This window comes from Pungitius pungitius, chromosome 14 (genome assembly GCF_949316345.1).
Source record: "Pungitius pungitius chromosome 14, fPunPun2.1, whole genome shotgun sequence".
NCBI classification, from domain to species: Eukaryota; Metazoa; Chordata; class Actinopteri; order Perciformes; family Gasterosteidae; genus Pungitius; species Pungitius pungitius.
In genome coordinates, this window is record NC_084913.1 from 9374005 (window position 1) to 9390522 (window position 16518).

General features: G+C 43.4%; 2 protein-coding genes across 3 annotated transcripts; both read right to left on the reverse strand.

Annotated features, from left to right (window-relative positions):
* Nucleotides 1–1630: 1630 nt before the first annotated feature.
* LOC119227664 (uncharacterized) lies at nucleotides 1631–7989 on the reverse strand. Its single transcript, XM_037486660.2, has 5 exons — nucleotides 7837–7989; nucleotides 4652–5281; nucleotides 4084–4414; nucleotides 3808–3983; nucleotides 1631–3581 (listed from the first exon to the last, which is right to left on the reverse strand). The coding sequence occupies exons 2-5, from the start codon at nucleotides 5251–5253 to the stop codon at nucleotides 3362–3364; spliced, it is 1329 nt and encodes a 442-aa protein (XP_037342557.2). The 5' UTR covers nucleotides 5254–5281; nucleotides 7837–7989; the 3' UTR covers nucleotides 1631–3361.
* Nucleotides 7990–13745: 5756 nt separating this feature from the next.
* LOC119227667 (glycosyltransferase family 92 protein F13G3.3-like) lies at nucleotides 13746–15791 on the reverse strand. 2 transcript variants are annotated; one of them, XM_062557301.1, is made up of 5 exons: nucleotides 15402–15621; nucleotides 15113–15324; nucleotides 14546–14876; nucleotides 14279–14454; nucleotides 13746–14159 (listed from the first exon to the last, which is right to left on the reverse strand). In XM_062557301.1, the coding sequence occupies exons 1-5, from the start codon at nucleotides 15489–15491 to the stop codon at nucleotides 13943–13945; spliced, it is 1026 nt and encodes a 341-aa protein (XP_062413285.1). In that variant the 5' UTR covers nucleotides 15492–15621; the 3' UTR covers nucleotides 13746–13942. The 2 variants fall into 2 exon arrangements, with proteins under 2 accessions (XP_062413285.1, XP_037342561.2); XM_037486664.2 differs by having other exon boundaries at nucleotides 15113–15791.
* Between the last annotated feature and the right edge of the window lie 727 nt (nucleotides 15792–16518).

Here is a 16518-nt window from a genome sequence, read left to right on the forward strand (position 1 = left end):
GTACTCAGGGCTGCGACTGATGACGTTTCACGAGTCCACGAGAACAAACGTCCACACAAGAACGCATATTGAGAAAGGCCCCGTGTGTCGGCGAGGCTGCCTCCACACTCACTCATGCCATTGTTATCAGCTGCCGTTGTTTTACTATTGGTGGAGCCATTCTGAATACTACAATGGGATGGCGCTGTTTCTGCCACAAGTCTATTTAACACCAGGGCTAATTAGTGCAGGTGTGGCGCACAGCAAGGCAAATGACTTTTTACCGTGAGGCACGGCGGATTGTGAACCGAATTGTTTGTTATTTTTGTTATATAAATAAATGGATTGACACATCCTATGGAAGTAAATCTGTGCCATCGGGGGTTGAAATAAAAAGTTGATTGAATTTCTAGCACTGAATATTTATGCATTAACTCTTCTTTATGTCAGTGTGGCAACGTATGAAGAAATACATAAAAGAACATACACTCACCGGCCACTTTATTAGGTACACCTGTCCAACTGCTCGTTAACACTTAATTTCTAAGCAGCCAATCACATGGCGGTAACCCAGTGCATTTAGGCATGTAGACATTGTCAAGACAATCTCCTGCAGTTCAAACCGAGCATCAGTATGGGGAAGAAAGGTGATTTGAGTGACTTTGAACGTGGCATGATTGTTGGTGCCAGAAGGGCTGGTCTGAGTATTTCAGAAACTGCTAATCTACTGGGATTTTCACGCACAACCATCTCTAGGGTTTACAGAGAATGGTCCGAAAAAGAAAAAACATCCAGTGAGCGGCAGTTCTGTGGGCGGAAATGCCTTGTTGATGCCAGAGGTCAGAGGAGAATGGCCAGACTGGTTCGAGCTGATAGAAGGGCAACAGTGACTCAAATAACCACCCGTTACAACCAAGGTGGGCATAAGAGCATCTCTGAACGCACAGTACGTCGAACTTTGAGGCAGATGGGCTACAGCAGCAGAAGACCACACCGGGTGCCACTCCTTTCAGCTAAGAACAGGAAACTGAGGCTACAATTTGCACAAGCTCATCGAAATTGGACAATAGAAGATTGGAAAAACGTTGCCTGGTCTGATGAGTCTCGATTTCTGCTGCGACATTCGGATGGTAGGGTCAGAATTTGGCGTCTACAACATGAAAGCATGGATCCATCCTGCCTTGTATCAACGGTTCAGGCTGGTGGTGGTGGTGTCATGGTGTGGGGAATATTTTCTTGGCACTCTTTGGGCCCCTTGGTACCAATTGAGCATCGTTGCAACGCCACAGCCTACCTGAGTATTGTTGCTGACCATGTCCATCCCTTTATGACCACAATGTACCCAACTTCTGATTGCTACTTTCAGCAGGATAATGCGCCATGTCATAAAGCTGGAATCATCTCAGACTGGTTTCTTGAACATGACAATGAGTTCGCTGTACTCAAATGGCCTCCACAATCACCAGATCTCAATCCAATAGAGCATGGGACATGGATACAATCCGAAGCCGAAGGTGTTTTGGGTGCTCGCTCCTTTCGCTTGACGCACGCTCCTGATCTTGAATCTAGAATCTATTGCTCTTCCTTAGTGTCCCGGATGTTGGTGTCTCAAGGTTGAATTTTTTTGGATTGAATATTGTAACCTCCGGATGTTGGTGTGTCAAGGTTGAATTTTTTGGGGTTGAATATTGTAGCCTCCATTTCGAATATTTCAACATTTTTTTTTTTAGGTTGAATTTTTTTGTGGTGTTTTAATGTTGAAAAACATTCAGGTACATAATTTCAATGCATAAATATTCAGTGCTAGATATTGAATCAACTTTTTATTTCAACCCCCGATGGCACAGATTTACTTCCATACTTGGCCGCTGGAGCTGTCTCTTTCAGGGTGACGTAATATGCTGCTTGATAGGACCTGGGCGGTGTAGCTGGAGATCCTCGTAGCTGCTTAGCACTCCAACTACTGGCTGCTGTTTTGCCGAGACTGCTGCTGTCTCCTAAAAATCCGGAATATCGCATCCATTGCTGTGCGCCTGTGTTGCCTTCACCGCTACCGGGCCAATGTCTGAGCCGCCTGTCTTTTTTTGAATGAATAGCTGAAGGATTTGGCTCCCTCGATTAATTTGGTTGACTTAGTTTATTTTCTATTTTGTTTTCAATTTAGTTAAAAGTTGCAGCCATATTTTTTCTTTTTAGTGACTGTTCTACCTAAAGTTTGAGTTTCTTTGGTTGTTATTGTGTTATTTATAATTAGCGTTTTGTTTCTGTTGAGTTTATTGCAAAGTGTTTTCTTTTGAATTTTTGCTGTATGGCCCCCTGAAACCACTAGTGGTTCTGGCCTTCATATTGTAGTTGTGTTCAATTTTGTTCCATTTGTTTCTCTATAATCAGTTTATTGAATGTTTTTGATATTCTTTTGTGGAGTGAATCCTGTTCTTAATTGCGTGTGTGTTTCCCCATTTCTTTCCCCTTTTTCAGTTGGTGAGTTGGTAGTGGTATCTCCTTCCCTGTGTGCTGTGTCTCCGGTTTTCAATTGCTGTGTTCACTGTTTGTTTCTTGTTCACTGGTAACTTTCCCTGGGATCCCCTCGTACCCCCTTCTCTGCCACTGGTAGGCCTCAGCAGTTATTCCCCCCCCCTTTTTTGATGTGAAGGTTTTAAATTGATTGCTTTTAACTTTATTGAGATTTATTGAAATAAAATTATATCATTTTTTTAAGTTGAACCTCGTATTCATTAGTAATTGAGATCATTCTCTGGGTGAAATTCCTAGGCTGACGTTGTCTATGTTTGGTTTGTCAGCGCTCATGCCGCCACACTTAACAAACTTCTGGTGCTTGGCCAACAGACATGACGTTTCAACGTGTGCCTGCTGCATAGCAAGCAGAACAGAAAATAGTTGTTGCATAGCAACAGCCACACAGGACAATTTTCTCTAGGCTACGGGAATACACAACTACTTTTTTCCCCTGCTCCTAAACGGTATGTGCACTTGCCTGCAGTCAATCATTCATGTTCACCCAACTTGTATTAACTTTAATTATTCCCTTAGTTTCAAATAGATTACGGCGTCATATGGCTGATTGGAATTTAAAGGTTGTTTCCATGTGCATGTCGGGCATGCAAGCATCTGAGCAGGCGTTTTACTTTGAATAGTCAAATTCAGGGGAAGTTAATTTACAGCCAGTGAGTCTCTCATAGCACTCTGTAAATGAACTTCAAAAGTTGAGAAAAGTATTCATAGTACTAATATTAACATTTGTGGCATTTTATTCAACGTAGTTCATATCAGGAAAATAATGGGAGTAACTTGACCCCCACTGGTGAAGGTCACATTTAACCTGCTCAGCATGTTTGTCCATCCCCTTGCATCAGCTTTGTTCCTATGAGGCCAGCAGCCCAGCTCTCCTCAGCACCTTGTCCACACTGGGAATCAGTTTTTCTTGGAAGTCCCACAGTCGCTTGTCCTCATTGAGCTGCTCGAGCGTCAACGACTTACGGAGAGGCACACGGACATGAATGATTCGACAAACATCCATGGGAACCTTAAACTGTTGTCCAGAACTCTTGAGCACTTCATGCACTGAAGTCCTCTCCACCAACCTGTGATGCACATACACACACAAAAGTCTTTGATTGGACTTTCAACCAGGATGACCATATGTGTTGAGACGTTTTGTACGAGATGTTGACGTGCAACGTAATTTTACTGTATTTTAACATGTTGATATGAAAACAGACTAGTCTTTAATATATAACATTTTACATGAGTGAAGCTAAACCTATTTAACAAGAGCACAGAGTTGGTGGTGACTGAGTGTCAGCCTACCTCGGCTGAAGTATCATCTTGTGCGGGTGGTATGACTGTCTGTCGGGGTCCTCCCTGTAGATGTGCTCCAGAATATTAATGCCCGGCACACCGTTCCACTGAGGCAGGTGAAACCTTCCACTTGGCTCAAAATGTTTCTTCGGGAAGATATGGTTCTCAATAAGGTAAACTCCTGTCTACATAATGGAATACACATAAAATTAAAAAATAGACATGGAGTAAAATCAAATACAATCTCACGGTTCATTTTACGAATGTACACCAGAAACACCTTACATTTGGATGCTGTTGTTGGAGCACGTCCATCAGAGATGTCAGGGTGTTGTGCTTGTAAGGCATGATGATCTCGTCGATGTCGTTCAACAGCACGTAGCGCGAGCGGTCCATGGATCTGTAAATACATTCATTCAGTGTGGTCAACTGGCCAAAGTAGTGCACGTCCCCTCCGCTCAGTGAGAAGAGCCAGCCAGGCGATGGATTCAGGTGCTGGTCGATGGGCCAGGGAACCATCTCCACGAAGCCCTCCTGGCTGTAGATCTGCAGCAGGCGATTGAGATCGGGGCCGCAGCTGGTGTTGTAGATCACCACCCTGTCCACACCCAGTAACCTGTGGCCAGTTGAGGAAAAAAGGGTCCAATTCATTACTGTCCACACAGTACATCATACATCGCTGTGACTGTGGCTTGGGAAGTTTAAGCAGGGTTTTTTTTTGCAGGACATCTTGTTAGCTGCCACACTTTTTAGTCTAATACCATTGCTCTTTGGCCTTCGTCTACAAGATAATGTCTGTTGTTACACAGAATGCAAAGGTACAGTAAATATTTTGTGGTGCTGCTGTGCTGACCTGTACATCTCCAGGGTCTGTGCAAACTGAAGGACATTGTTGTAGTCTCCAAACAGGTTGGAGATGCAGACTGTGAAGTTAAACTGCAACTTTTCTTCCTCCTTCCCATTGGTTTTCTTATTTCTTACAGGAAGCCAGGGTTGGTCAACTAGCTGGACTTCTCCTGGCTCAGTAGAGAGACTGACATGTGTAGCTCTGCAGTTTTGGGGAATCTGACACATGACATCCGTGGTGACGTAGGGGAAACCAAAGTTGTCCGTATGTTGTAAAATTGTTCCAGGAGTTTTACTTGATGGCTGTCCTGCACAGCAGAAAACACAGTGCAGTTTTTGGATGGAGTCTCTCTTAAATATGCCAATGATGCGTACGTCGAAGCCATTCACTCTCTGGTCCATGTAGGCCGACACCAGCAAGTGCTTGGTGTTGTTGAGCGGAGTGATGCTTCGCTCAGAGATCTGCAAAGGGCAAGTTTTCGGAGCCCGGCGCAGCGGTGGGATTATCCTGTACGTCCTGGGTGTTCTCACAGTGATGCAGAAGATGAAAATGAGGATGGCAATGAAGAGGAGGAGGAACTTCCCTCTGACTCGTTTTGGTTTAGCCATCCTGCCACAAACGTCACCGATTCCCAACCTGAGGCCGAATTAGGAATACGGTTTCAGGAGACAAAGTAAAACAGAAATAGTCATAACAACTTTGAATGTGATCGGTGCAGAGTTCTACAATTCAAAATGTACTTTGGCACTTGGTTAACAATTGTTTTAATATATTGGTTGACTTTTACCAGCATCTATTTTCTTTAAAAGTGGTGCAACGTTATTCCACTGTTTATATTAGTCTCTAATACAAAAAGTCCCTTTCTTGAGAAACTCACAATGTTTATATTTCAAAGGCTGTCTTTTTTATATTTTATTCAAGTTATGCGAGTTATTATGCACATGTTTATTAGAACTAAACCTAAACTACAGCTGGGCACATTCTGTGGAACTAGATTACCAAAATAACTGCAATTCACCAGGAGAGGAAAATGCATGTTTTTTTGCAAGTTTTAAAATAATCTATTGATGTTCGACACATTCCACAAAAAATCTAAAATATCTACCTTATTTGTAGTTACACTTGGCTGCTATAATTCAAAAGGGTAATATTTTCACTATATAGCCTTCTGTTAAAACAAATTAGTCATAAGGAATATTGGTGTTATTTGTGAGACTGAAAAACTCTAAATCATCAAAAAAAGGGCAATCACCTGTGTGGTGTGCTAGGTTAATCTATTGGGATTAAAACCATGGGGGCAGAAAGCTTTTAAAGTAATACCATACATAATGTACAGACTGACATGTTTCATTGGGGAAATTAAGACCAGTCTATCCAAACAAAGGGATTTGTGACAGGTTTCAGTCAGTGTCATTGACAAAAAAGTTTATTACTTCACACTAGCTAATGACCTTCACTCTCAAAGGATACACATCCTGTATGTTGTGGCATCAACCGGTCAGCATGGTGACGACCAGAGGGAAATACAAATATCCAGGATGAACAACTTTGATGTCAACATAAGAAGAAAGCCTAAACTAACACAGGTGTGGGAAGTCAGCAAGCAGAGTACATCAGATGAAAAGTGCAAATGCATGATCCAAATAAACAAATGGCTGCCACCGGCAGCTGCCGGCTGCCGAGTTTCTGAACACATTGGGGATTTTCCCAACAGTGTTGGCCAAGAGGGCGAGGCCTTACTATTGCTGGTAATGCGTGAAAGGCTAACACGTTTGTACAGTCCAACTGGCTATTAAAGGTATCCTTTTCCAATAAACTCACAGGAGGAATGTAATGCAGCAAAGCCATATAAGCTCTATGACAAGTTCAAAACAGGATTTTTTTTTCACTATCCACCATTTTTTTTTTTTATTGCTTAGTCCGCATGCACATAAATACCTATAACCAGTGCACAATAGAGCTGTCAAAGGGGCTACTGTGTCCTCCAATTTCATTGTTTTATTTACAAAGTATCCTCAATGTGAAGCATGATGTGGTACTGTAACAGTGGTCTAATAACCTGGTGTTGTGAGGTTTTCTGACACGTATATGTAACAGTAGACAGTGGTCGGTACATTTCCTGTTCCAGTCAACAAACTGGCACCAGTTAAATCAACTCGAGAGCACAATTTTGTTTTCAACTTATAGCCATCAGAAACCTTTCATTAACAGAAAACAGAGCGTAATCACAATGAATGTCTTCCCTCCCCCTCCCCCCCACATATTACTCCTCAGACCGGGCTATGGGCCAAGAAACCCAACTGCAAAATTTCTGTATTTGTTCTTACATGAACAGGAACTGATTTAAAAATAGGAATAGGTCTTTACAGGAAGTCCGCTTGAGTCCACGAATACTGTCAATATGGTATGACAAAGTCAAAAACACATGAGAGCTTTAAAAAAAGGATAACTTTTTTATCATAGACACAACAGATTTTAGAAGGATACAAATATAACAGTGGAAATACATTTCCTCAAGGAACTAAAGTTATTGTAGAGCTACCATTTTATGCTACTTCATACATTACGGAGAGAAGAATTGTACTCTAACCTTCACTGCACTTATTTAAGAGCCAACTTAGCTTGTAGACACTTTTCAAATTAAGATTTGATATGTGATGTCATGTTAAAGAGAATCGCTTTTAATACATCAATAATTCAGGTCCTGTGAAGCCACAGAAATAAATACTGAGAACAATTTGTTGCTGATAGGCGAATTGATTTTTTCAGCATTTTGCCCGCGTTTATACTGTCGTTTAAATAAATTACTTCCTCCTGGGTGATCCCCAGTAACAGTTGAAAATACATTGATAAAAAGATACACGTCCAACAGGATGAAATAAAGATACCGTGGTAATGGAATGTTACTAGAACACGCAAAGCTATAGCATTGATACACAAGCATTGAGCAAAACGGCACTCGCTATTATAATCCGTTTCAATTTCATTTTAGGACTAAAAAAAGAGCATAGCATACGTGCATTAATGCATAAGTGAATGTGTCATGAATACTGCGCAATATGAACGGAATACCACAATATGAACGGAATACCACAGCGTCCCACAGGGACTGGCGTCATGCCTTTACCTCAGTTGCCAAAACTATTGTCAATGTAGATAATAACACGATGGGCGTGATTCGAAATACTCACAAAAATGTTGAACCTTAGTCTTCTTATCGTAGGATCGCGACGGAGGACGTGCGGGCAATAAAAAGGATCACCGGTTATGTTTGCGCCCCGGTTCTTCCTCCGCGGGTCTACAAACGAGTCGCACCTGAGTAACACATGTGCGACCAATGCAAATGTTTACGGTTAGGCCGTGCAGCAGACCTGCGGTGCGTGCACAGCTCATACAAGGTTTACGGTAAAGTACAGGATCATCTCTTAGGAGACAAAAACATGCACAAAACTACCTAAGACCAGTGCACAATTTATTTATCCTCAATGTGAAGCATGGTGTGGTACTGTAACAGTGGTCTGGCGGTGTGAGGTTTTCTTAAATATATACATTTGACAAACTGGGACCAGTTAAGCCAAAATTAAGTTGCACACAGGTTGAACAACAACTTGTGAGCACAAATAACTTCCAATGTCTCTTATCCACACCCTTTTGAAATCTAATCTACTTAAGGAGGAAGTTCTCCGATTTATGAAGGAATGCTTTTGTCTTCAACTTAAAGCCGTCAGAAACCTCTCGATTAACAGAAGACAGAGCAATCAAGCTTAATCACAATGAAAGTATTTTTTCCCCTCGCATAGCCGTATTCCTCCTCAGACCGGGCAATTTTGCAAACAAACTAAACAAAAACCGCTCAAGAGAAAATATTTTACCATGAAGGAACAGAACACAAATGTGAGTTACTATTACGACTACAATTAAGACTAAGAACTACTTTAACTTTATACACTACTACTTTAATAGAAAGACCTCATGTAGAAATGTAAGATTAATAAATACAGCTTTTTAAATAACCACAATGAGAAAAAAAGGAAATACCTTCCTGTTATGAATACTTAGCCAATGCATTTTTTTTTAGAAAATATAGAGCATTGGAAAATAAGTGTCCCACTGGATTGCTTTGGAAATATACCCAGGTTAAATCCATAAATGAACAAAAATCCCTTGCTATTAAAACGTTTATGTGAATCAAAATGGAGGCCTTATCAAGTTGTACAAACAACACTTCCCTTTGTGTAAGTGTAACCTCCCCCCTTGCAACTGTCACTTAGAGACAGTGCAGAATATACAGGATATAGGGGAATATTCAAATTCAATCGAAGAGGAGACTGGTGAGTATTCAATTGGAAACAGGAAATGTCCACCCCAAATTACGCTTAACACAACAGGTTTATCATTTTTGCAGCAAATGCACAATTCCACACATCAAAAGAATGTCCAAGCAGGTAATATAAAAAATAAAGTGCGCACTGTGACGTCCGATGTGAAGGTTTTCTTGGTGGTGGATAGATGAAGACGATGAAGATGTGGTGGGAGACCAAACAGTACACCTGGTTCCAGTGATTGAGCTATCCAAGAAAAACAGCCAGGATATCAAATGTTCAAAGTTTTTATCATCTTCACCGAAATTTCTCTCGGTTACGTATGTAACCTTCGTTCCCTGAAGGGAACGAGACGCTGCTTAAAGACACTGTGGGAACGCCCCTGCGTGACCGCGTCATGAAGCGCGTGTGAAACCTAACCAATGGCGAGCTGGTACGTCATATTGGGGACGCCGGACCAGGGCGCTATAAAGGGACCCGAAGGGCAGGACCATTCATCTCTGAAAGGCCGAATCGAGTGCCACGGGAAGGCCGGGAGTTCCCTCCAGGGAACGAAGGTTACATACATAACCGAGAGACGTTCCCTCTCAGGGAACTCGAGCTGCGTAAAGACGCTGTGGGAACACTTATACCCACTCACCATACGAGCAAGTGACCGTGGTGTGAAGTTTTTAAAACGCACACTCGACGAGAGCACCTCTGCTCAAGGCGAGGGACAGTCCCCGACAGGAGGGCTTCTGCAGCCGGCACACCCCGATAGAAGGGGCCCGGACAGCCGAGATGCGGGCTGACCGGCCGATTCATAAGCAAGTGTCATGGCCCTAACCATTCACTTGCTGCGGCTCTGTTATACGCCTGGTCCAACGTCAGGAACGGAGGACAGGGTGCCACAAAGGAAGAGAGATGCCCCAAAGGCAGACGGGAAGACCTGTGGAAACATAGCAGGACCTCCAGTACTGAACCGACGGGGCAGTTAACTGGGTCCGCAGTTGTTCCTACAGCAGGTGGCACCATCTACCGGCATACGCCCTCCTAGTGGCGGGGCTCTGGAGTAGGAGGGGGTCTCCACGACCTCAGTCGAGTGACCCAGACCTTCAAGGAGGGCCCTTTCGAGGGCCACGCCCATAGCTTTCAAAGCTCAGGGCGGGGGTGAACTATGGACGCCGACGCCTGAGACAGCAGGTCCAACCTGATGGGGATCTCCACCGGGGGCACTGCGAGAAGCAATATTAGGTCCGCAAACCATACTCGGGCCGGCCAGAACGGGGCTACTAACAGTAGGCTGACGCCGTCCTGACGGACCCTATCCAGAACCCCTGGGAGCAGAGCAACCGGGGGGAAAGCGTACAGGCGCATGCTTTTTGGCCATGTCTGTCCCAAAGCATCCAAGCCGAAAGGGGCGGGGTGCGTGAGGGATAACCACCGAGGACAATGAGTTGTCTCTGCGGAGGTAAATAAGTCCACATCGGCGCGGCCAAAGTGACCCCTAAGGAACTCCACTGCCTCTGGGTGGAGTCTCCTGTCCACCCTGATGGTCTGAGCTTGATGGACTGGTGGCTCGAGGTGCAGTTGTTTGTGTACAGGGAGAAGAGCAGAGGGGAAAGAACGCAGCCTTGGGGGGAACCGGTGCTGATGGACCGAGAGGCAGAGACCATTCCAAGACAGTTTCTGGCTTCAAGGTAAAACAAAAAGACTCTGTTCAATGTGATGGCTGATACAATGCCAGGTCATACAATACAATGCTTTCAAAAAGATCATGGCCCAAGCAGGGCGGTAAACCCGAACATTGGTATGGAGGACACATTTTGGAGTGGGCGAATCTAAAAAAACAGGTTACTTTGGATGTGTCACCCAATTAAAATGGCAAACAATCTATTAGGAATCAAATAGTTCTAAAATTAAAGATAAAGTTCTTAGAGTCACAATAAATAAATCATTGAAAAACAAAATAAAGTCTCTCTAAAGAAAACATGTTGGACAGCGGAAGACCTGCTCCAGAGTTGGTTTCCTAGTGCAAAGCCTACTGTTGAGTGACAATTAACATTAACGGAACACTTGTCTGGAAGTGTTCTAAGACACGCCCAAAGCAAACTGTTGTTTTAGATCCCCCACACCAAAATGTTTCCTCCATACCAATGTCTCACATTAGTAAATAAATAATGCTGCTCTGCTTTAAGTTAATAGATAAATTAGACAAAGGGCAGATAAACTATGTGAATATCTGTGGCGCACTCCATAAAGCAGCAGGCAGATTGGAGTTTGCACGTTTTGACCCACGGCGTTCGAATCCCGGTGTTACGTGCCTACTGGTTTGCGACCAATCCAGGGTGTACCCCGTCCCAAAGTTGTCTGGGATAGACTCAAGCCCCCCCCGCGACCCTGAGTACAGGATAAGCAGGTTAAAGATGGATGGATGGATGGTTTGCCTACGCGTGCATGTTTGTTTTACCCCGACAGCAGCAGATGTTGTCTGCCTCCGTCATCTTATTCGTCAGACGTTCGCAAACATATTGCTGAAAATTGTTGTAAGATATTTTCGGCGTGTTCAAGGATTGGAAGCCCGGTCGGGGATAATTTAGCACAAATCAGCCAAAACAACTTCTCTCGTTCTGGTAGATTTATTCATCTGATCACAGGTCAAGTATAAGCGCTGCATTTGCAAAGGCAGGAGCAGTTCAGGCAGCACGCAGGCTGTAGGAACAACTAACTAACATCAGCAAAAACATCATGTTTTATAACCCAAAAGACAAAGAAAAGATTTCTATTGGCCCTAAGCTGGCGTAGGGGATGAACCTTCTCCCCCCGCCTCTAAGGATCCGGTCACATCCAATGTGCAGACCACCTTGCCTAACGTAAACAAAGAACAATGGTTGAGTGTTGGTTGGGGTGTGGTGTGAACCTCCCGCCTTATCTTACACATCTGCTGGTTGACCCGCTGACCTTGCTTCCCTAGTCAGAACAGAAACCGATCCCCTTATCAATACACACAGAGAAACCTCTGTTTGTCCATGCGGGTCCCGACTCTTAAATCAAGTCCAGACAGGAACCCCCATCCTGCCAGACTGTCTCTGACTTGAATTCTTCAGCAGGACAGGGCAACATTTTCTAACTTAGCACAAAGAAAGAAACTTTTGATTATCATTGTCGTGGTTTGATATTTGTTACTTGTTGTTTTGTGTTCTTCCACTTTCCTCCTCTCTTTTTGCTTTCTCTCTTCCTGGCAATAGGAGACGGCGGAGGGCGAGGTTGGTTGACTGCGCAGAACGAGACACACCTGGTTCCCATCCCACCTAATCACGTGTGCCATAAAGACAGGCTCTGCTCGTCACTCCAGTGCCAGAGTATCCCCGTTTGTACCCGCTGCTACTTGTGGCTCCCGGCTCCCTTGGGATTCCACCACAGCAATTTTTCCCCCATGCTCGACTCCAGCCCAGCCAGCTCAACCTTCGTCGTCTCCTCCGTTCCAGCGCCTTGTGTTTTTTGTGTGTGCACTGCTGTGGTAATTAAACCATCCTGGCCTCCTGTTTCTGCATTTCGGGGTCCACTGAGAACTGCCGCGTGACAGAAAATGTTCCAAATACATCCATTGCAGCAATTACGATTGTATAAGTGAGCACTACATCACTGCCACGTATGAAGAAATACATAAAAAAACATATATTTATTAAAAGATCGCCTAATCTGGATTTGAATCCTGTCGCGTAAAACAACAATAAGCTTTAAAACGGCAAGGGCTACGCCGTCAGCCAACAGAGCTCCAAGGCTACCTTGTAAATTTGTATACTTGTGATGAATCTGTACATCATTGAACCATGCTGAGAAAGTTAGTCTCCATTTATTCCTCATTTTCGTGGATCACTGCTCACTTTACAAAAACAAACTCTCTTTCTTTTCGCGCTAGACTACTTCTTCTTTTCTTCTTCACCGTAACGGCCTTCTTCCAGCGCCATCTATAGGCCAAAACGTGTAACAGCATCCCAACATCAAAACATAAAAGGTCACAAAATTGTGGAAAGAGCCCAAAGAAAAGACAAATACACGGTGTATGGTCACATCTGGGTTTAATTCTTATTCATTTAAATGAACATTTCGTCATTGTGTGTGGCGCTATCTCTGCCCAGTAGGTGGCAGTGCAGCGTTGTGGCTTCGCCTCGGGGTCCTAACTCTGTATTTGTGCATGCAGCGTCTCATTGTTTGAGGAGACGCTGATAGAAGAAGCCACACGTCTGCTGGTGTAATTTATTTCTACTTTCCTCAGGCACAAGTCTGTCATCAGGCTCTCTCATCCTGAGACCTGTAACATAATATTAGAATTCAAATGATTTAAGCTTACTTCAAAATCAATATATGTTACTTTCCTCAGATTCTTAACAGTACCCAGTAAATTACTGTGAAAAGAAACACTTGGCCGTTAGGATAATGCAAGCGTTATAACTCCCAGAATGCCTTGCTTCTGCAACAGTATACTTTAATCACACAATACATTAGGTAACTGTTAAAATTTCACTGTAAATTGACATCAAAGTCTTACAGTGTGAAACAATTCTGATTGGTGTGCTAGAACTAACTTTAGTAGATCCCCAACACCTCACCTGGTAATGCTTCTCCTTATGGAGCTTTACTCTTTGACCTATTGCACATTACATTCAGTTCATTAGACAAATAAATACTAATCATAGAAAGAGTTTATTTAGAAATTTTGACAACGCATTCATTCATTTTTTTGTTTCCTGGTAAGTCAAAGTCTACATTTTAATGAGGCATGTTTGTCATGTTCTGATTTATTTTCTCACTACTATTCAGGATACTGCGGCTGGTAGCGCCTCTTGTCCAGCCGGATCAACAGATGCATCTCCTAAAACAACATTACACGATGCAGCCAATCGGACCTTGCATGAAGCCGCCACATTTTGTGATAATGTGGTAGATTTAGAGTTTTAGTTTCGGCTCATCTAAAGCATCATCTCTGCCTCTGTTAAGTCAGCAGGCCCGCTTTCCTCAGCACCTTATTCACTCCGGGGAGCAATTTTTCTGTGAAGTCCCTCAATCGGGTGTCAACGTGAAGCTGCTCCAGCGGTCGTTGTGTCGGGGTGCTGATTGGGGAGTGAATGATTCGGCAGACGTCTGGTGGAACCTTAAACATCTGCCCAATCATCTGGAGCACTTCATGTACTGAGGTCTGCTGGACCATCCTGTGACACCAAACAGTTTGTTAAGTACTATTACTTAAGGGTTTCTCACAATATATAATTGCACTTGAATTTTATGAAAAAACTTGTCGAAGAGCAAATACAAGGAGGAGTCGGTCTACCTTGGCTGAACTATCATCTTGTGGGGGTGGTAAATAGTTCTGTCAGGCTCTTCCTTGTAGATTCTATCAAGGATATTAAAGCCGGGCACCCCTCTCCAACGAGGCAGGGGACCCCATTTACTTTCATTGAAGGGTTTCTTGGGAAATATATGGTTCTCAATAAGGAACACCCCGTTCTGTAGAATGTGAGTTTGGCAGGTGAAGCTTAGAGGTGGAGATGACAGTACAACAGAAATTGCCATTTTAATTCTGAACGAACAACCTTACATTTGGATGCTGTTGTTGGAGCACGTCCATCAGAGATGTCAGGGTGTTGTGCTTGTAAGGCATGATGATCTCGTCGATGTCGTTCAACAGCACGTAGCGCGAGCGGTCCATGGATCTGTAAATACATTCATTCAGTGTGGTCAACTGGCCAAAGTAGTGCACGTCCCCTCCGCTCAGTGAGAAGAGCCAGCCACGCGATGGATTCAGGTGCTGGTCGATGGGCCAGGGCACCATCTCCACGAAGCCCTCCTGGCTGTAGATCTGCAGCAGGCGATTGAGATCGGGGCCGCAGCTGGTGTTGTAGATCACCACCCTGTCCACACCCAGTAATCTGTGGCCAGTTGTGGAAAAAAGGGTCCAATTCATTACTGTCCACACAGTACATCATACATCGCTGTGACTGTGGCTTGGGAAGTTTAAGCAGGGTTTTTTTTTTGCAGGACATCTTGTTAGCTGCCACACTTTTTAGTCTAATACCATTGCTCTTTGGCCTTCGTCTGCAAAGTAATGTCTGTTGTTACACAGAATGCAAAGGTACAGTAAATATTTTGGTGCTGCTGTGCTGACCTGTACATCTCCAGGGTCTGTGCAAACTGAAGGACGTTGTTGTAGTCTCCAAACAGGTTGGAGATGCAGACTGTGAAGTTAAACTGCAACTTTTCTTCCTCCTTCCCATTGGTCTTCTTATTTCTTACAGGAAGCCAGGGTTGGTCAACTAGCTGGACTTCTCCTGGCTCAGTAGAGAGACTGACATGTGTAGCTCTGCAGTTTTGGGGAATCTGACACATGACATCCGTGGTGACGTAGGGGAAACCAAAGTTGTCCGTATGTTGTAAAATTGTTCCAGGAGTTTTACTTGATAGCTGTCCTGCACAGCAGAAAACACAGTGCAGTTTTTGGATGGAGTCTCTCTTAAATATGCCAATGATGCGTACGTCGAAGCCATTCACTCTCTGGTCCATGTAGGCCGACACCAGCAAGTGCTTGGTGTTGTTGAGCGGAGTGATGCTTCGCTCAGAGATCTGCAAAGGGCAAGTTTTCGGAGCCCGGCGCAGCGGTGGGATTATCCTGTACGTCCTGGGTGTTTTCACAGTGATGCAGAAGATGAAAATGAGGATGGCAATGAAGAGGAGGAGGAACTTCCCTCTGACTCGTTTTGGTTTGGCCATCCAGCCACAAACGTCACCGATTCCCAACCTGAGGCAGAATTAGGAATACGGTTTTAGAAGACACATTTTAGGAACGAAATTAACATGCAATGCAACTAAACCTCCTTCAGCGATGAGAATGTGAGCATGTTTTATTTAAATCAATGATTTTACAATAGGCTGAGAACGATGTAATTTAATTTCCTTCTTTGTGTAAATGTGTCTTTTAACCAGATCCATAAAAGGTTACATTTTAGGTCCACTTAATCTTCGTCAAATGCGGTCCTCTATGTATATTTTTATTATTTTACCTAAGCAATAAGGTACGAGAGGTTATACTTTATCGTCCAATAATGTAACAGTTCGAGGGTGGTGTTAGGCCGCCGTGGGGAGATTGTCGGCACTTGAAACACAGCCGTTAAATGATGAGTGTTGAGAGCAAAGTGCATGAGGACAGCAGGAAGAGTTGCTATATATATATAGTTCAACGTCCCACCTGGTGGATTTCTACCTCCAAGATGATCAAATGTGTGTAGATTTGTGTTTAAAATATCATTAACACTTAAACAACAGTGTCTAAAATACACATTTTCAAAAGTGAGTACTCATTACTTTTAACATTTAGTCTTTATAAGAAAAATAAACTTTTTAAAAAGAACATTCATTATTTGCCATTAATCGAAATTAATGAAATTCAATTAATTAATTATTTAATTTTAAAAAATCATCTATTGACAACCCAAGTTAAAACACTTTACCATAACCCAGCTGCAAGGATAAAAATGAGAGCAGTCCGACTGATAGTATACCAATGTCTTGAGTGCA